Raw genomic sequence first — 20,198 nt, 5'->3', positions numbered from 1 at the left:
TCAATTTTAGTTACTGTTTGTATAAGGTAGCACAATTTTATTTATCTCCATAACAAGATTAAAACAATGCAGTAAGGAAAGATGGAAATTTGTTTTTAAACTGCAGAATCAAACTGGAATTCTGGCTATGCTAGATGAAGAATGTCTGAGGCCAGGCACTGTTACTGATGACACCTTTTTAGAGAAACTGAACCAAGTCTGTGCCACTCATCAGCACTTTGAAAGTAGAATGAGCAAGTGTTCACGTTTCCTGAATGATACATCACTGCCTCACAGTTGCTTCAGAATTCAGCATTATGCTGGCAAGGTACTGTGCTAAAAGAACATCCCTGTGGCTTGACCTGTGTTTTTTGCATGTGAGGCCAAACTGCATGTGCTCCAGGTTTGAGAAGTGAAACAATGATGTGTTCTTTTAAATACTAAATGATGATACAATGAAGGAATGATGTGGAAGCTTGGAGTTGCCTCAGTCAAATGCAGAATATAAAATTAAATTACTTCTATATTCTTTAATCTTCCTATTAATAAACCAGGGACAAGTTAATTATTTGACAGTGTGTTTTAATTTTTGAGGATTCATCCTGAACTCATTGAGATCAGTGGCAAAACTCCTGTTGTCTTAGGCCTCGTCTACACTGGGGGCAGGATCAGTCTAAGTTACTCAACTTCAGCTACGTAAATAACGTAGCTGAAGTCGACGTACTTAAATCTACTTACCACGGTATCTTCACTGTAGTAAGTCATCGGCTGATGCTCCCCTGTTGACTCTGCCTGCACCTCTCGCCCTGGTGAAGTACTAGAGTTGACACTCGGCGGTTGATTTATCTTGTCTAGACTTTATCGCGTCTAGACTTTATCGATTGCTGCCCGTCTATCCAACCGGTAATGTACACCAGCCCTCAATCACTGAAAGTGTATAGGTTGTGAAACAAAAAATGTCCTGTTTAGGGATGCAAAGTTTAACACACATTTGAAGATGGAGTATTGTCCTGAAAATGGGTTTCCTATCACTGAAATGGCTAATACTCTGAGAAAGTGGAGTTCTTATAAATTTGAGGGAAGCTGACTTTATTTTGAAATCTTATGTGTTTAGACAGATGGAAGATAAAGCGCTACAGAGGGCTTGGAAATGTATTTTGTGTTTTACTAAGATAAACAGCATGAATAAGTGCAGGCCTCACAGTTTTGAAGTTTTTGATATTTTCTTTTTTTTTAAAATAAGAAATCATGATCATTACGTTAGCTAAGATAAGACAATCATTGACAGAGTAGGCCACTGATCTGAACCTGAAAAATCGTTCATTTCAGTGCATGAGTGGAGGTTTGGACAGGTTTAAAAAAAAAATCACCCATCATTGGTTAGAACAATGTATTGATACTTTTTAACATTATTTTAACTTCTCACCAGGTTGTGTATCACAAACTTGACATCACAGTTATATATCTTAGTCTGTGGCAGCTAAGTTGCTGGGAGCAGGGTTTCCTCGGACTGGCATAGTAGATATCCTAATGACATTTATATTTTGTGTTTGATGGTTATATTTTATATTGGATTGTAATCTGCCCTGGACTGCTATTTTAAGGCATTTTTATTTGTTTTTTAATTTGATTATCAAAATTAAAATAAACTGAAGATCATTCTCAACACTTAGAATGGGATTAGGGTAGATAATCTGTCTCTACTAGCAGCCAATGAGTCCTCATTTGTTCTGACATTCACAACTGGACAGAACATTCAGTCAATACGTACTATTTTGGCATTGTTTTTCCATGCCCAGTTGAAGACAATTTGATCTGGGCAAATTGATTAACAAAAGATGGTAACTTTTTTACCTCAAAATATCATTATTTAATTTATTGTGTATGTTTTTCAGTAGTAATGCCTGCCAATATTTTCCGTATCAGTTACATTCAGAATTGCATTTTGTAAAGGAAAATGAAATGTTTCCAGTCACTTGATCCACTGTAAAATATGGTGACATTTAATTTTTAGTTTTATTACATGTACTGTAGACATAAAAAATAAATGAAATCATGAAACTGAAGGCATCTGTATTATCAAAGAGATCATATGCCAAAACGTTCAAGACTAAAAAAAAGAGTGTAACCCAAAAAATTGTGGTATTCTCCTGTGGAGAGCTGGGTAAAGCTCTGCTGGAGGCCTCCTGTGTCTGCAACTGCAGCTCAGATCTTCCTGGCCATGCATGTCATCAGGCTGTTTTCCGTGTAAGAATTATTTTTAAAATGTCAGCTGCCTGGGGAGTATACAGCTAGCCAGTACATATCAATTGAGATGTAGGAATTTTTCTCATGTAATTTTTAATATTACTTTGTAAATGGCTGTTTTACTTACGTAAACTTATATAAATGTGGTGGGATGGTTGGATATTTTGGAAAGGTTTTTTTGGTGTAGTGATTTAAAACATTAGGAAATAATCACTGCATTTTTCCAAAGGAGAAATTATTAATTTGGCTGGAGTGGGAGACTTCGTTGGCATGTTAGTTGGGCGAGGAGGCTTATCAAGTTCCCAGGCCATCACTAAAGAGTATTATTTCCTGTAAAATATTTTGACTAGTGTTGGCTGAAAATTTACTAACTTTTCTGTTTTGTTTTAAAAAAAAAATCTCTATGGAAAATGTCTACGTTGTTCAAAACATTTTAAGTTTTTGTTGAAAAGTCAGAAACCTCCAACAAAGTTGTGTGTGTGTTTTATAAACATTCAAAAAATGTTGAGAAAAATTTCAATGAAAATATTTTGGTTTTTTTGTTTGTTTTTGTTTTTTTGTTTTTTTTTTTTTAAATATCATATGGTTGTGGGGAGAGGAGGGACTTCCTGGCCAGCTCTAATTTTGACTTATATTATATCCCAAAATATCAATGAGATTCTTCTATGTTGTTTAGGTTATGTACCAGGTAGAAGGATTTGTTGACAAGAATAATGATCTACTCTACCGTGACCTCTCCCAGGCCATGTGGAAGGCCAACCACTCCCTCATTAAAGCATTATTCCCAGAAGGTAACCCTGCCAAGATTAACCTAAAGAGACCCCCAACAGCAGGTTCACAATTCAAGGCTTCTGTAGCTACTCTGATGAAGAACTTGCAGACAAAAAATCCAAACTATATTAGGTAAGTTATTCTTTGATAGCTTTTAAGAAATGATAATGGATATGTCTGCCTTTAACCAAATGTGATAGCAAAAAAAAACAGAGAATGGATGGCTCCAGAGAGTAGTTCGAGATAATGAAACCTCTCTCTTGTCGCTCATCGATGTAAATTCAGTCTAGCTGAGCAGTGACTGAAAATTGTTGTTCTCTCCTGCTTGTTCAATTGTCTATATGAAATGAGTTGGTGGTTTTAGTACACTTCCCCAAATCCTCCACCAGAGCTGGCATTAACAGGACTCTTCTTGGAGAATTCATTGAATGAATTGGCTAAGAAATGCAACTGCTCCCTTATTCTTATAGAGTCAAGGGTGAGGCACATTGGTAGGGGCAGTGTGAGGAAGCTTGCATTCGTGCTGCCCATGCCACATAATTGTTTGTGGATAAATAAGACTTCATTCTAACATCTTCCACAAGCAGGCCATTAAACAAAAGAGTGTAAAAGGAAAAAAAAATAGAGAAACTGAATAAAATTATGGTCCTAATTTAGCAAAGTGCATAAGCACATGCTTAAGTTTTAAGAACTCAAATAGTGCTATTGACTTCAGTGGGGCTATTTATGTGCTTTAACTTAGTTATATGGTTAAGTGTTTTGCTGGATCATAGCCTATCTTCATATCTCACTGACTTGTAATTGTATATGCATTCTATTTGGTATGTCAGCAATTCACAAGTACATAACTTGCCATTCTAAAATATTAGCTTTCTTTCATTGTAGGTTTTTAGGAAATGAAATTTGAAAATGGGGTGCCATTTGTATACAACGCACTTACCTAAATTAAACATGAACTAATATCTGATCGTGCATGGCTTGTAAAATTTAAATCATAACAATAGCTTTACATGTACAATACAATAAACAAGTATTCCTACAACATGCAGAATATTGTTTCAATTTCCAGATGCATCAAGCCCAATGACAAAAAAGCTGCACATATCTTCAATGAAGCTCTAGTGTGTCACCAGGTCCGGTACCTAGGTCTCCTAGAGAATGTCCGAGTTAGAAGGGCAGGCTACGCATTCAGACAGCCTTATGAGCTTTGTCTAGAAAGGTATAAGATGCTTTGTAAGCAGACGTGGCCCCATTGGAGAGGACCTGCTAGGTAAGAAAAACATTGGTATTCTTATTCCTTCATAGCTCAGTGAATAAAATAATTGCTTTCCACCTATATTGAAATTTTTAAATAAATCAGGAATTCTAAAATAAGATTAAATATTATCCAAGTGTGGCTTAATTCTTTCTCACTATTTCTATTTCAAACTCTCATTCTTTGAGTGTTTGCTCATGTCAATTCCATTCTAGGTGTATGTGTGCTCACATGCGCGGTCATCAAAGATTTTTACCTTAGCAGTATCCGTAGGGTTGGCTGTGGTGCCCCCTTGAATGCCATGCTCATGCGTCAGTATATCATGTGCCACTGGCCCTACGCCCTCTCGGTTCTTTCTTACCGCCCATGGTGGTTAGCAGGAGTGCCTTTCCTTGCATAGCAAGGGCCAGCAGTTTTGTCTCTTCTGCCTTTGAGCCTTAGGGCCTTGTAAATAGTTGTTTATAATAGTTAGTGTTAAATAGTTAAGTGTAGTTAGAAGTTAGAGTCCCATCGGGGACTTCGTTCCAGGTAGGGCATGCCCGGTCTCCAGGGTTTAAGCTCTGAACAGACTGTAACACACCTGTGCCTGTAAATGACCCCCACAGCAGCTGCATCAAGTGTTTGGGGGAATCACATGTGAAGGACAAGTGTCGTATTTGTAGAACGGTGCCCAAAAAGAAAACTAAGAAGCATGGCTCCCCAGCACCGGGCAAGAAAGGCCATGGGGCATCAGATAAAGGACTCAATTCATGCCGCCTGGCTACTCTGGAGCCATGTTGACATGCGTTCCCAGTCAGAGCTCTTAGCCCCTTAAAGGACCCACCACCAACTCCTGGGAGCAGTAGGGGACCCAAACTTTTAGCGACACTTGACACCTTCCCAAGCTCCATCAGCACCAAGAGAGCAGAGGTCTCTGCCTGCGCCGCCAGCACCATGTGTGCCACAGCAAGTGGCAAAGGCTCCCTACAGGGGCAAGCCAGGTATGAAGACCCCCTAGAGGGCAGTGGAGCATCACCAATCCCCTGAGCCCTGTAGAGTAAACTGTTTACAGGTGCAGGTGTAGTATTTGACTGGAACACTTCAATCAGTGCTATCTAAACCCCTGTATTATATTTCAACATTCATGTGAGATCCTGTCTCTTTTTCTTTTCAATGTAAAACCATTATTGTTGTCAAAACTAGGCCATTGCTTGCACTGTTTAATGGTAATTGTTCCCTTTGTACACAAATTGCTCCGTACTCTTGGAAAATATGATTCTTGTGTCTATAGTTTAATAAAAAAAATATGAGCAAAGGAATTACATTTCCATTCTTCTCGTGTCAGACACTAAGGATTTAAAACATCCTTAACATGCTGTGTGTGTGTGTGTGTGTGTGTGTGTGTGTAAACTCTTAAGTAGTCTGTATGTTTTGGTCTGAAGAGTTTTAAATATAGCTTAAAAAGCTCATTTTTTTCTCTTAGGGCTGGTGTAGAGGTACTTTTCAATGAATTGGAAATACCTGAGGAAGAATATTCCTTTGGCAGATCAAAGATATTCATCCGCAACCCAAGAACGGTGTGTGAACAAATCTTTTCCACCACAGAATCAAAGTCAGTGCTTTTGAGGGAAGCATGGGGTGTTGCAGACCTGGCACTAAATAAATAAAAGGGAACCAGGTTGCTGAGTGGTGCACTTTAAACTCTGTCTTTCCAAAGTTTCTGCTCCCTGATTGTGGTAGTGCCCACTTTTTTCAGACTGCTTTAAGCACTAATCAAAGAGCAACTTGCATGACAAATACCCATCAATAATGCTTAAGAATTTGCTGGATGACTAGTGGAGGTTTCTCCAAACACAATGTTCTGGTACTAGAGTGATAAACATTGTATAGAAATTAAAGTGATTAATTGCCGGCTTATAGGAAGACTTTTTCAAAATAAATCTAAGTGAGGTTAGGAGGGAGTTAAAAGCCTATGAAGGTAATTGTCAGCAACAGCCCAATATCTAATGTAGTCTTTGTCCACTGAATAACCTCAGGATGTATGGCATACATTAATCAATACCACATTTATGTACAGTAATCATGAGCCAGCCAAAGATTTCTCAAGAGGTGAAGCATGGGACTCAGGGAACCGATCCCTTTTTGTCATACTAGTTACGCTTTTGTGGTTTTCTGTCTTTTATTTATTTTTATTTTTTTAACTCAGCTTTTCAAATTAGAAGACCTGAGAAAGCAACGTCTAGAGGACTTGGCCACACTCATTCAGAAAATTTACAGAGGCTGGAAGTGTCTGACACATTTCCTTTTAATGAAAAGGAGCCAGATTGTGATTGCTTCCTGGTACAGGAGATATGCAGTAAGATGCAAATTTTATTAAACAGGAGTTTCTTATTAGTACTTAATGATTCTTTTTCTTTATCCACTTTGATGAAAGTGATGCAAGTATCCAATTTTATGTCTGTATTTGGCACCAAAAATATCCACCAAGTAAACTGAGTTAAATAGGCTCATGATGAAGTATGTGATCTGTGTGAAAAGGATTGTCAAGGTATCCTGGTTAGTTCAACCATCTGGAGACAGGCTTTCTCAGCACTAATGGTGGGACCGCTCTATAGTTCAACAGACTTTGCACTGTGCAAAACTTTGTAGCATATCCCAACAGGCAACCGGTGCATACAAAAGTATAGTAATGTGTATGTTTACTGTATGTGAAATTCTATCACTGTAAGGTGTGTTTTGTCTTTTGTCCTATTTGAAGCCTTTAAATTTGAGGCACAAGAATGCTTGGGAGAGTCCCAATGATTTATCTTATTAGGTACGGCTCATAAAGACCTGTGTTTAAATGGTTCTTACTAGTATAGTTCTAAGACCATTTCAAATTTTGTTGTAGACAGGATCTTCCACATCATTATGAACTGAACACAAGTGATGTAGCATTTTCAATCTTTTTTCCGGTTAGTAAGAGAAGTTTTTAATTTCCTTTTGTAAAGAAATATACATTATCAAGACTTATGAAAGTCCAGGAGAAGGTTTGATGAAATAGCACATCACACTGAAACAGAGCTCCCCTTAAATAAATGTTATGATATTGTCAAATTAGTGTATCCCAGATGATGCACAGTTTTTGATAATCATCTACGTGGCCTTGAAAGCCTTCATATTCAGTTCGACTGAACAAGGAGGTCAGTCAAAGATTAACTTGTCTTGGAAAATTAGAAAATATGTGGCTATTTATATCTCAAAATAACTCATTTACTGTCTTGTTACAACTGTAAAAATTCATTTCCAATACAAACTTGTCTAGTTTAATTCACTCCTTTTTCTTCAGCCAACATTAGGATTGGATTGCATTATAGCTATGTATCTACATTACTGAGTATACCAGTAGAGCTTTAATGGTTTAAAAATAGAGTTGTCAAAGATGTAATTTGCAGGCCTGTTGATATAAGAAAATGAGAACAAAGGAAAAACCAACATTTGACCTGACCAAACCTGTGTGAACATTAGGAAGAATATTTCCGAATCTGGAGAGCTCTATTGGTTTACTGGAACCGTACAGCGGTCATTTTGTTAAAATGCAGTCATTTGGCTCCTTGAAGTGCCCCAAAAATTACCTGGGAGCAAACCTGCCCCTCTTTTTGAATATGAAGAGCAATCTTGTATCAGAACTGATGTGATCTGAGGCACGAAGAGGTCATCGTTTGAGAGGCTGCATAAGGGGTGTACATCCCCTGCCTGAGTAAAGCTCAGGGTCTGATGAGGGGATCGGCTGCTTCACAGAACTGAACCCACCCATCACAAAGTGTTGTCTGTGAGAGGATTGTGGGGAGGAGGTTGAAGCTACAGTAGTGGCCGTGGAATGACTCCTTAGCTTTGTGGCGTGTGAGGAAGGGTTTCTAACATCTGGACTTCTTGATTATCAGCAGTTGAAAAGGGCTAAACTAGAGCCTGAATTTTAAGGTTACCCTCAGTGGTGCTGTAAAACAGAATGTTAGATTATCTTGAAATTTCTGTTATAAATATCAATCTTAAAGGAACAATGCAAGATTCATTTCCTCTTACCCACACCTGGCCCTCAGCAGAGCTGACCAGCACAGTTTTTTCAGACTGGGTGCTGAGCTGAGTATTTGGCCCTTCATGTTGCATTGCAGAACCCTCATCCTGTTGCTGATAGGGTATTAGATTAACCAGCAGTTTACTAGAAAGTAAGGATCTTATTGATCTTAAGAGGAAAATGTTCAACTGTTCAGGAAATTGGAATGAGGGTGTATATCAAACTGACTTAGGTGGATAGCATTCCAGTCCGGCATCAGCAAACAATCTTTTTTTAAACTATTATCAGTACTGATACTATAAGAGGGCAATGGGTGTGAAGAACAACAGAAGCCTTATGATTGTCAATGGCAAGCTCAGCTGACAAACTGGAGCAAAGCATTTGTGACAATCTGAACAATTTTGTTGGTGGGAGAGATGACAAAACAGTGACTGTTCATATTTAATTCACATAACTTTCCTTTGTTGGCCAGGAAGTTAGTCTTTCTTTGTGTATAAAGTGGCCTTGTCCATGTACTCTGCTGTCTGTGTGTTTGTTTCCTCTTGAGTTAGATGTGAAATCCATACCCTCATTTGTGTTCAGAAATTAACCCACTCTTCTCCATTAGTTTTTTGATTTAAATTGCAATATGAATATATTTGTTAGATGTTACTAAAAATGTTTTGATGTAAAGCAATTTTAAAACCACGACTTTCTCTGCTGAACTGTATTTACTGATTTTTAATACAGCAACAAAAGAAGTATCAGAGGATAAAGAGTTCGGCCATCGTAGTACAATCTTACATCAGAGGATGGAAGGTGAGTTTGACATCACTGAGCAGTGACTGCCTTGGGTTCTGCTAGCCTAGGCTAATAAAATTTGAGGATGTTGGGCTCAGTTGAGGAGAGATGAGTGATAAGTAGCAGATGCACTCTCCGATTTAGAGACTTTCAAATCATAGACAAAACTGAACACAGTTTTATAAAGTTTATGGGTCAGCCAGGTCCTGGGTCAGATTGTCCTGAATTCAGTTGTCTGTGCCTGCTGGGGATGTGGGAATGCTCTTGATATAGTATACTTGGCCCTTGGAGAGAGTGTTTCCCATTATGCCACCCTATCTTCAACCCCAACTTGTTGTGGTATTGCCTCTCTTCAAAGAATCCTGTCCAGTGCTCTTGAAGGAAGAATTGTGACCATGACACTATAAGGAGCAAGGTGATAAAAATGAGATTTCCTTAGTGCTCAGACAGGTACTGGAGGATATCTAAAATCTTAAACCTAAAACCTAGTTTCAGGAAAGAGGTGAGCCCACTTTTTATCTTGTGGGGAAAAAATCATGGCATCTTAGTATTGTTATAGCCTTTACAAAGTAAACTCTTCGTGTGCTACAAGGGTAGTCCCAATAGTTGTAGGACAGGTGCCAGTTTATGCTATTGCATGACCTAAAAGAATTGAGAACATGAAATTATTTGTGCAAACTCAGATTAATAGTGGTTTAGCGACCCAGATATAACCTTGGTTCTTTATATTTGTGTAGTTGGTCTGTTCCATGTGAGTTGTGTGTGCTTGCCACATGCACCTGTGCCGGAAGTTTTTCCCTTAGCAGTTTCCGTAGAGGACTGGCTCTGGTCCCCTCTGGAGTGGCACCTACATGGCACAGTGTGAGGGGCACCACTAGCTTCCGCCACCCTCAGTTCCTTCTTGCTGCCAGTGATGGTGTTGGAACATCTGCTGCTTCGGCTAGCATTGTTTCGTTCTCTGTTCTTGCAGTCATTGAAAACCTGTAAAATAGTTGTGTATATAGTTAGTAGTTTCTTTGTTAAACCCTTAGTAGTAGTTCTCAACTCTTTGTTAGTTCTGACTGGGACTCAGCCAGGGGATGGGGCATGCGCTGGTCCCCAGACTTTAAGCCCTGCAATCTCTGTAAACGGCCTATGCCCGTCAGCAATCCACGTACCAGCTGCCTAAGATGCTTAGGTGAGGGGCACATAAATTATAAGTGCCGTATCTGCAAGTCCTTTAAACCTAGGACGAAGATGGAGCATGATATCGCTCTAAGAGCTCTTCTAGTAGAGTTGGCACTTACTCCGGCACCAGAGCAGCAGTCCGATTCCGCACCGAACACCATGGCCTCCGTGCACAGTGCTCCGCCAGCACCATCCACTAGCTGGCACTACTCTCCGTCCACGGCTTTGGTCATGAAACAGAAGAAGAATGTGAAGGGACGATCTACCTCCCACAAGGGAAAGGAGAGGGTTGGGGGTGAGCCACCACCCATGCTGGGCAGCTGAATGCCCCCTTCAGGAAGTCGGGCCCCAGCTCAAGTCGAGTGGTGCAGCCCATCCTGTACTTTGCCTGCTACTCCAGATAGTGGTGAAGGCCCCAATGAGCTTCAGGTGCCATCGATGTGCAAAGCCCTTCAGGCAGCTCAGGAGATCCTGACACTCCTGGGCCTGCCCACATTGGCTCCAGCGGCACCACAGTCTTGGGGAAAACCTGCCTTGGGACCTATGCGTGTGTCCTCACCTCAGTGGCACCGTTCCCTATTGAGAGAGATGTCCCACCATCGCTCGCCCGTGCCACGCCAGCATGCTTCAGGAGGAGAGAGGCAGGCTCAGTGGAGCTCTCTTCGGTCCCCGCACTGGGGACACTGAGGGATTCCAGGTGTTCCTTGCTGGTGGATTGGTGCAGACCCTCTGGGGCATGTGCCGCCCAGCAAGATCTCCGAGACTGGCCTCAACCATCTCCAAGGGCCCAGTACCAATCAGGGAGCAGACACTGCTGATCACCCAGCCATTGTTGCCCATCTCCTAGGAGATTGCCCTTCCTAGGAGGTTCCTCCCAACAGCTAGCCTGTAGTGGCTCCTGGTCCCGTTCGACGTCTGTGTCCAACGCAGATCCGCTGAACACCATTGGGCTCCGAAACCCTGACCAAGATGACTGACTCGCTCAGACAGGTCGGCTTCAGGTCACAGCAACTGGCACCGGTTGGAGCCACTGTGCCGCCCATTCCTGGTCACCCACTACCTGCAGTGATGCTGGCATCGATGGCGCTGAAACTGGTTCATGGCCCCAAGTGCAGTGGCACCATGGTACTTGTGGAACCCTTGGGGGTTCACACAACCTTCCCAGGCTGCCTGATCAGTGTCGGGAATCTGGGAGAGGTCAGTAGCCTCGGTATCCCGTCCCCTTCTGGTGCTCGAGACTTCGGGGCATAAGACCCTGCAAGTCCAGGAGGATCCAGGGGAGTAAGCTGCTGGACCACCAATGGATAGAGGTTCCCGCAGCACCAGCATCGTCCTCATCATTGCCAGACAAGGCTGTCATGGGGCCCCCTGACCCATTTCCTCAGGATGATGCCAGAGCACACCAGGAACTTTTGAAGAGAGTCACTTCCAACCTCGGGCTTTAGGCAGAGGACTCGAAGAGCCCTCGGACTCTATGTCCTCTGCTCCTCGGCTCCTGCCAGGGTGGTCCTACCGCTTCATGAAGGGGTTTCCAAATCACTGGTGCCCTGTGGGAGACCCCCTCTTCCCTGGCCCCAATCTCGAAGAGGGCTGAACACAAGTACTTTGTGCCAACCAAAGGGCATGAGTACTTATACTCCCACCCTGCCCCCAATTCCCTTGTGAGGTGGTTAAACACAAAAAGAAACAAGGGCAACTCGGGAGAGGCAAGGGCACTCCCAAAAATAAAGACTCAAGGAAGTTGGATCTCTTTGGGTGTAAGATTTATTCGTCTTCTAACCTTCAGCTAAGAATGGCTAACCACCAGGCCCTCCTTGGCCGATATGACTTCAATATGTGCCAAGCCATGGCCAAGTTCGAAGGGTCACTCCCCAAGGCTTCCAAGGAGTTCTGAGCAGTCCTTGATGAGGGCACAACCATGGCCAGGGTGGCCCTCCATTTGGTGTCAGATGCTGCGGACGCTTGTGCCTGCACCATGGCTTCTGCTATCTCCATGTGGCAAGCCTCTTGGCTGCTCCTCTCTGGGTTGTCCACAGAGGCTCAGCAGTCAATGCAGGACCAGTCCTTCGATGGCCGGGCCCTATTTTCCAAGCAAACAGACAGCAAGTTGCGGTTCAAAGCACAGCAGCCACAGGACCAAGGGAGTCAGCCTTGGCAAGACCAGCCCCTACAAATGCCACCCGAGCCACCTGCCTCCACCCGCTGCCCAGTCAGGCTTGACCTGTAATAAGCAGGGGGCCGAAAGGTCGTTTTGAGGGTGTGCCCGGGGTAACCTACTAGACTATTCCCCAGATCCATCCTTTCCTGTGTTCTCTAACCGCCTTGCCCTCTTCTTCTCTGTCTGGATGGCTATGTCCTCAGCACAGTGAAACAGGGTTATGCCATCCAGTTCCTTTCTACCACCCCCACCCTTCCCCGCTCCTCTTTAAGGACCTCTCTCACAGAGTCTCCTCATGCAGGAGGTAGAGGGGTGACTACAGATGGGTGTGGTGGAAGAAGTTCCTCTTTAGTACAGGAACAAGGGGTTCTTTTCCTGGTACTTAATCCCAAAGGCCAAAGGTGGTCTACAGACCATCCTGGACCTGCGAGACCTCAACAAGTACCAAAAGAAGTTAAAGTTCTGCATGGTTTCCCTGGCTTCTATTATCCCCTCCCTGGATCTGGTAGACTGCTATGCCAGCCTCTACTTGAAGGATACATACTTTCACATAGCAATCTTTCAAGGGCACAGACGCTTCCTCCGGTTTACGGTGGGGCCCCACCACTACCAGTCTGCTGTTCTCCCATTCGGCCTGGCAGCAGCACTGAGTGTTTACCAAGTGCATGTTGGTGGTAGTGGCTTCCTTCAGGTGCCAGAGCATTCAGATTGATCCATACCTTGAGGTCTGGCTCATCAAGGGCAGCTCCAGGTCTCAAGTCCAAAGGGATGTCATGGTGGTTCAGGCCACTTGCCACTCTCTGGGCCTACTGGTAAATGTCAAAAAGTCAATGTTAGTGCTGGTGCAGAGGATAGAGTTCATCAGAGTGATCCTTGACTTGACCTGCGCCAGGGTGTTCCTGCCATTGGAAAAGTTCCACACTGTGACGAAACTCCACGTTCCCTCTGACTACAGCCAGGGTCTGTCTGCGCCTCCTGGGTCACATGGCAGCGTGGTCTGCCATGCCAGGCTCCAAATGTGGCCCCTGCAACAATGGCTCGGGACGGTCTATTCCCAGTCCAGAGACCCCCTGGAAAAGATGGCTACCGTTCCCCATGCGATACTTACCTCACTGTGATGGTGGACTGACTGCAGGACAGTCCTGGAGGGGGTTCTGTTCAACCTCCCTCACTCCATCGAGTTGCTGTCAGACGCCTCAGACCTCAGCTAGGGTGCACACCTCGGCGACCTCCAGACACATGGGATGTGGTCCCTAGAGGAGGCGAAGTTGCACATAAACATCAAAGAGCTCCGAGCAGTCCAGCTGACATGCAGCGTTTTCCTGCCCCACCTATTGGGCAGGGTGGTATGAGTCCTGACGGACAACACAGCTTCAATGTTCTACATAGACAGGCAAGGGGAAGCGCGCTCGTCGACTCTGTCAAGAGGCACTCCATCTTTGGGACTTATGCATCAGCCACAAAATGCACCTGAAAGCTTGTCACCTACCCGGTGACAAGAAAACGCTGGTGGAACAGCTCAGCAGGGACATCTCCTCTTACCACTAGTGGTCGCTCCATCCAGAGGTTCCATCCAGAGGTAGCCTGCATTATCTTCCAAAGGTGGGGAATTCCCTAAGTGAACCTGTTTGCCACCAGACAGAACAGGAAATGCCACCAGTTCTGTTTTTGGCAAGGTCTGAGCAAAGGATCCCTCTCTGATGCCTTTCTCCTGTCGTGGTTAGGGAGCCTGAGGTACATGTTCTGTCCGATTCCACTCATCAGTAGGGTCCTGGCAAAGATCAAGAGAGACAGAGCCCAGGTTGTTGTGATCGCCCCGGTGTGACCTTGCCAGCATTGGTTCAGCATGCTCATGAACCTGGCAGCGGCCCTTCCTTGGCCCCTGCTCAACCGACAGGACCTGCTGTCAGAAGTCCATGGTCGGCTCCTACACCCCAAACTCAAGTCTCTCCACCTCTCGGCATGGATGCTGTGTGGTTGGAGCAGACTTGTTCAGAAGGAGTCCAACAGGTCCTCCTGGGAAGTAGGAAGCCTTCAACCAGACTGACTTACCTGGCCAAGTGGACGAGGTTTTCCCGCTGGGCATCTGAGTGTGACATCTCCCCCTCGCATTCTTCTGTACAGGCTGTCCTGGACTGTCTGCTCCATTTGAGGAACAAGGGTCTGGCACACTCTTCCATTGGAGTGCATCTTGCGGCCCACTCTGGTTTTCACCCACCGATCCAAGGACAGATAATGTTTTCCCATGACGTGATGGTCAGATTTTTGAGAGGGCTTGAGAGACTCTTCCCATGGGTACAGGCTCCTGTCCTCCAGTGGGATCTTTGGTCTTCTATAGGGTCACCGGCCTGTCCTTTGAGCCACTGGGTTCCTGCTTCTTTTCCCTCCTGTTATGGAAGGTTTCGTTCCTGGTGGTGGTGACACTGGTGAGACAGGTCTCTGAAGTTAAAGCCTTGACCTCAGAACCACTGTACATGGTCTTCTGCAAAGACAAAGTTCAGCTGGGCCCCCGCCTGTCTTTCCTGCAGAAGGTGGTATCTACCTTCCATATGAACCAGGACATCTTCCTCCTGGTCTTCTGTCCCAAACAGCACAAGATCAGTGAAGAGAAGCATCTTCATGCCCTGGATATCTGAAAGGCCCTGGCTTTTTACTCAGAACGTACCAAGCCTTTCCATAGATCAGCTCAGCTCTTCATTGCTACAGCAGACAGGATGAAGAGCCTTCGGGTGTCCTCGCAGAAGGTTTCCAATTTGATTACCTTGTACATAAGAACCTGTTACAACCTGGCAGGGGGTCCACTGCCGCCAGTTGTCAGAGCCCACTCGATGAGAGCTCAGGCGTCTTTGGTGGCCTTCCTGGCTCACATCCCTATGCAGGACATCTGTAGAGTCACAACGTAGTCCTCTGTTCTCATGTTTACCGCTCATTATGCCATCACTCAGCAGGCCAGGGACAATGCTGGGTTCAGCAGAGCTGTGCTGTAATCTACGTGTCCGTGAACTCCTACCCACCTCCAGGGGTACTGCTTTGGAGTCACCTAATAAGGAATGGACATGAGCAAGCACTTGAAGAAGAAAAGACAGTTAGTTACCTTTTCCATAACTGATGTTCTTCGAGATGTGTTGCTCGTGTCCATTCCACAACCTGCCCTCCTTCCCCGTTGTCAGAGTTTCTGGCAAGAAGGAACTGAGGATGGGAGGAGCCGGCGGCACCCCTTATACTGTGCCACGCAGGCACAACTCCATAGGGCACCAGAGCTGGTCCCTTATGGATACTGCTAAGGGAAAAACTTCCGGCACCAGTGCATGTAGTGAGCACACACATCTAATATGGAATGGACATGAACAACACGTCTTGAAGAACACCAGTTACGGAAAAGGTAACTGTCCTTTTTTGCATGTAGCCATTGAATGCTTTAGAACAGTGGTTCTCAACCTTTTTGGGCTCAGGACCCATTTGTAAATGTTTATGGCCTGTTGTGACCCAGTAAATAGTCTGTGGGTGGAGGCCCTGGGGTGGTTTTGGTCAGGTCCTGCCCTCTGGTGAGGTGGGAGGGGAGGGTTGGTTCCTGCCTGTCATTCACCCATAGTGGCAGCTCCTACAGGCCCTGGGCTGTAGGGCTGGCTGGGTGTGGCTCTCAGATCTGGGGGTTGCAACCTCTGGGGTTGCAGCACCACTCAGGTTTGACCCCATCCTCCTGACTGGACCAAATGTGTATGAGTGGAGTCGTGACCTGGCTCCTGGTGGTGCAGTGCTACTCACTCAATTTTGGCCTATTCGGACTCCTGTCATCGTGATGCTGGGACTCCAGAGGTGGCAGAGCCAGGAGCATGGAGGCAGGCCCAGCCAGTCTCGTGGAACAGGAGCTGCCACACGACTCTTTGAAACATTGTGGTGATGCACTTTTGGGTCCCAACCCATGGGTTGAGAAACCCTAATTTAGAACATAAATGTGCTAAAGCTGATCAGAAAAGCTATGTGATCTATAACTAAAAGGCCCATAATCTCTGAGTTACTGAAGTCCTCAAATCATGATTTAAAGACTTCAGGGTTACAGAGACTCTACCATTTACTCTAGTTCAAACCAGCAAGTGACCTATGCCCCACTCTGAAGGTAGTTCAAGTTACCTACACTTGATTTAATCTTCAAATCAATCTAGCTCGACTGGGAGTGGCCACACTGCCAAATAACCCCCAAGTAGTACAGAACGATTTGATGAGCCGTAAAACATAGCCAAAAAATGCTTTGCTAGCTTCAGCATCATTAGCATTTGGTCTTCAACTTTCCCTATCTCCCCTTCTCCCCGTGAGATAGCTAAGTTGAGTTTAGAGGACCACTTGACAAGAGCCAGAGAGGTTTTTTTGTCTGTGAATGAGAGCTGGGATAGGGGAAACACTTGAATTATAGCTTGAACTGACACTGGAATGAAGACAAGCCCTAAGTGCCAGCAGCCTCTGAGGGCAGACCAAAACAATCACATTTGTGATTAGTATTTGTGTTATGCTGGTGCCTAGAGATGCTAACCAAGGCTGGGGCAATCTTGTGCTAACCACTGCACAGACGCAGTGTGAGAGACTGGCTTGAAGAGGAGGCAGGTTGAGCGTTTTAAGTGTCAAAATGATTCAGGAGTACATATCCCATTGAAACTCAATGAGAGTTGTGTTCCTAAATCAATCAGGCTCTTCTGAAAATCCTACCCACCAGTCGAAATTGATGAGATAGATGAAGGGTGGAAGTGAAATATTATCCCGATTGTACAGAGGGAAATTGAGGCACAGAGAAATCAGTAACCTGTCCCAAGTCACATGGGAAGTCTGTGGCAGAGCCAGAAATTGAACCAAGAGTCCTAGTCCAGTGCTATAACCACAAGATCCATCCTCTCAGATCTGCATGTTGTTCTGCTTGTCCATCTGCAAAATTTGAGGTTGTGTTGGGGTGTTTTGTTTTGTTTTTCTCCCTCTCAGATTTGAGCTAGAAAGGCACATTAGGGTGTAAATCATTCTGAAATTAAGTTGGGGTTAGAAGTAAGAGTATTACTTTTTTTCTTTTAATTGATCACAGGCTCGAAAACTTCTTCGAGAACTTAAGCATCAGAAGCGCTGTAAGGAAGCGGCCACAACCATTGCAGCTTATTGGCATGGTACTCAGGTAAGAAAATGCCAGCAAACATTCAGTGTTTCAAGGCCAGTGTTTGGAGCAAAGGTCCTCCAGAAAAGACGGAGAGAAATGTTTTGAATGGCTTAAACTACTTAACTTCCATTTCACTTTGCTGCACACATTTTAACAGTTGCAATCTGGAAAACCAGGACATCTATATTTATGGTTTTGTAGTGACTAGTTTCTTTCTTTCTCTATCTCTCCATTGGGACCTGCAGTAACCTTTTCTGCCCTAAACTTTTTCTATAACCCATTTTCAAATACACCACAGGCGCGAAAGGAACTGAGACGACTGAAGGAGGAGGCTAGAAATAAACATGCTATTGCTGTTATTTGGGCTTACTGGCTTGGATATAAGGTACTTCATGCACACGTTCCATGATTCTTTCATTACCCAAGAACACCCAACTTTAATCAGTAGTAAATAGTGAGGATTAATAACTAATACAAGTGACCTAGTAGATACTAAAGCATGATCCTTGATTTTTTTCCATTTCTATTTATGCCACACTTAATAAACCTGGCAGCATCCTAAATGTTTTTCTTGTATATTAGGAAATTCTAAGCATGCCCAGCCAATAGTACTGATTGCTTACTAACAAGTCATTAGACTAGATTAAAAATGATTAGAATGCAGTAAGGTCAAGTTAGAAAATGCATTTGAACTAAATGTAAATGTCCCAAGCATGTGTTTTTCTGTTAAGTGCTTTCAGTGATACACATCTAAATTTCTTTTAATTGGATTGTATATTCTGTGACCTAAATTAAACAGGCTCCTTTTCAATTAAAATAGTAAATTTTAAAAATATAAACATCCTTTGTTTATAATTTGTACAAAATCTGAAATCAGTTTTGATTGTTTCTTTGGTCGTATAAGAGAAGTCCAGTATTGCAAATTAAGTACAATATTATGACCCAAATTTGAGAAAATGATGTTAGTATGCAGGTCTCAATTTATGACCCTCGAAAAATCCCGGGAATTCCAGCTTTCAGAAGCGAAGTCCCACTGAAAGATTCTCGCTAATCCCAGGCTGCAGTTTTGGGTTATGTGATCATATGAAATGTTGTACACTAGGGAATAATGTTGAAACAATTGTTTTAATTAACAAAAACTGTTTATTGACTTAGAATTTGTATTCAGTCAATTTAAATTTTAATATAGCCCAATTATTACTTGGATCCTGCTTTATATATGCTATCAAAACACCGTGTGAGTTAAATGAGGAAAGAAATATCTCTAATTCTAGTAACATGCTAAAATACAGCAGAAACACAATGCTGAGCTTGATCTTAGCCGTTTTATTTTGTCTAAGAAATAAACTCTTAGAATGGAAAGGTAACCCTGGGAATCAATGTATAAACATCTACAGAATTTAGCTCATAGGAGATCTTTTTATTTCTAGTTTGATCTTCAAGTGTCAGAGTAAACTGTTAAAGCTGTCATTATCAGAGCATATTTACATAAAATAAATTGAGAAAAAAAATTAAGTCTCGCTATTTTGCCCTAACTAGGGTAGTATAAATGTTATTTATATTAAAATATACATATTTAAAAAATCATGTTTATTATGGTGCTTGGTACCAATATATAAAACAATTGATTAAATTGTTAATGCCATAGTGATAAGTCCCTGATGCAGAGTAATAGCTCAGTAGCAGTATTGGCAAACTGATGTAGAGTAAAGATGCATTTTTGTTTGTCATGTCCTTTTTCAATAGAAAAATACAGCATTAATTCTATATTACAGTACCTAATAAAATATCTTGCACATTGGTTTATATTTTTATTGTACAATTTAGTAGGGTGTTTCTGTTAAACATAATAGTCAGGCATAAACTTAATAGTAACCAATTTAATTTGGCCCATCAGAGTTATAAGAAATTTTCAGTATCTGGCAACTTCCTGTCATCTTAGGAAGCTCTCTTTTCCTAAGAGGGAAATTAAAGCAGAAGCTTCAGGAGCCATCTATCTCCAGTGATTATTTTTATATTTGTTTAAGTTTTTTATTTTATTTTTTTCAAAAACTGTAGAAACGAGGTAACTCAAATTCCTTCTTCAAAATTCAGGCAGATATTGACTATGCAGTGTCCTTAGCATTAGCATGTCATACACTGAGAATTTGAATGTGTGTACCATCCCAAATGAACTAAAATATATCCTTTTATAAAGGCTTAAATTAATGGAGAATAGCCTTTATTGTTAAATTGGACGAGCATCCAAAAAGGGCAGCTGGCAAAGGTGGGTGTGGATTCACAGTTCCCTCAGTATACCTGACAAGATATAAATACTGCAAGTACATAGCTGTAACTACTATTACTGTTATGTTCTATCCAAACCAATTGAAGCTACTTATTTGTTGGTCTTGTGTCTTTAAATAACTGAACAAATAAGTTTACTAATACCTTCTGAAATGTAAAAAGTGTAACTTAACAGAATGTCATGTCTTTATGTATAGTACTTTGGAATTTTGCTTGCCTAAACAAAGACTACAGGTGAAATTTATGTACTTGTCTCCTTGTTTTGCATATGATGAATTCATGCTTTTTGGTGGTATGACATCACCAATGTCTTCATTGTGTGGAGAATCAGAAAGAGAGAGATCATTTGCTAGACTGGAGAAAAATATATACTGGAATCTTAACTAAA

At 42.8% G+C, this 20,198-nt stretch overlaps 1 protein-coding gene across 6 annotated transcripts in view; it reads left to right on the top strand.

Moving 5' to 3' along the window:
- The window catches only part of MYO1B (myosin IB), a 243,668-nt gene that overhangs the window by 198,928 nt on the left and 24,542 nt on the right, over window positions 1-20,198 (top strand). For 4 of the 6 annotated variants that reach the window (XM_030580337.1, XM_030580335.1, XM_030580336.1 and 1 more), the window contains 8 exons: window positions 107-307; window positions 2,903-3,129; window positions 4,067-4,267; window positions 5,715-5,808; window positions 6,438-6,587; window positions 9,015-9,083; window positions 17,456-17,542; window positions 17,823-17,909. In XM_030580337.1, the coding sequence (XP_030436197.1) occupies window positions 107-307; window positions 2,903-3,129; window positions 4,067-4,267; window positions 5,715-5,808; window positions 6,438-6,587; window positions 9,015-9,083; window positions 17,456-17,542; window positions 17,823-17,909 (1,116 nt within the window). The remainder of the gene's footprint in view (window positions 1-106; window positions 308-2,902; window positions 3,130-4,066; window positions 4,268-5,714; window positions 5,809-6,437; window positions 6,588-9,014; window positions 9,084-17,455; window positions 17,543-17,822; window positions 17,910-20,198) is intronic. The other 2 variants (XM_030580339.1, XM_030580338.1) reach the window with 1 other exon arrangement.

Source organism: Gopherus evgoodei, chromosome 11 (assembly GCF_007399415.2).
Source record: "Gopherus evgoodei ecotype Sinaloan lineage chromosome 11, rGopEvg1_v1.p, whole genome shotgun sequence".
NCBI classification, from domain to species: Eukaryota; Metazoa; Chordata; order Testudines; family Testudinidae; genus Gopherus; species Gopherus evgoodei.
The sequence above is the reverse complement of the archived record's forward strand: the minus strand, read 5'-3'. Positions and strand labels throughout refer to the sequence as shown.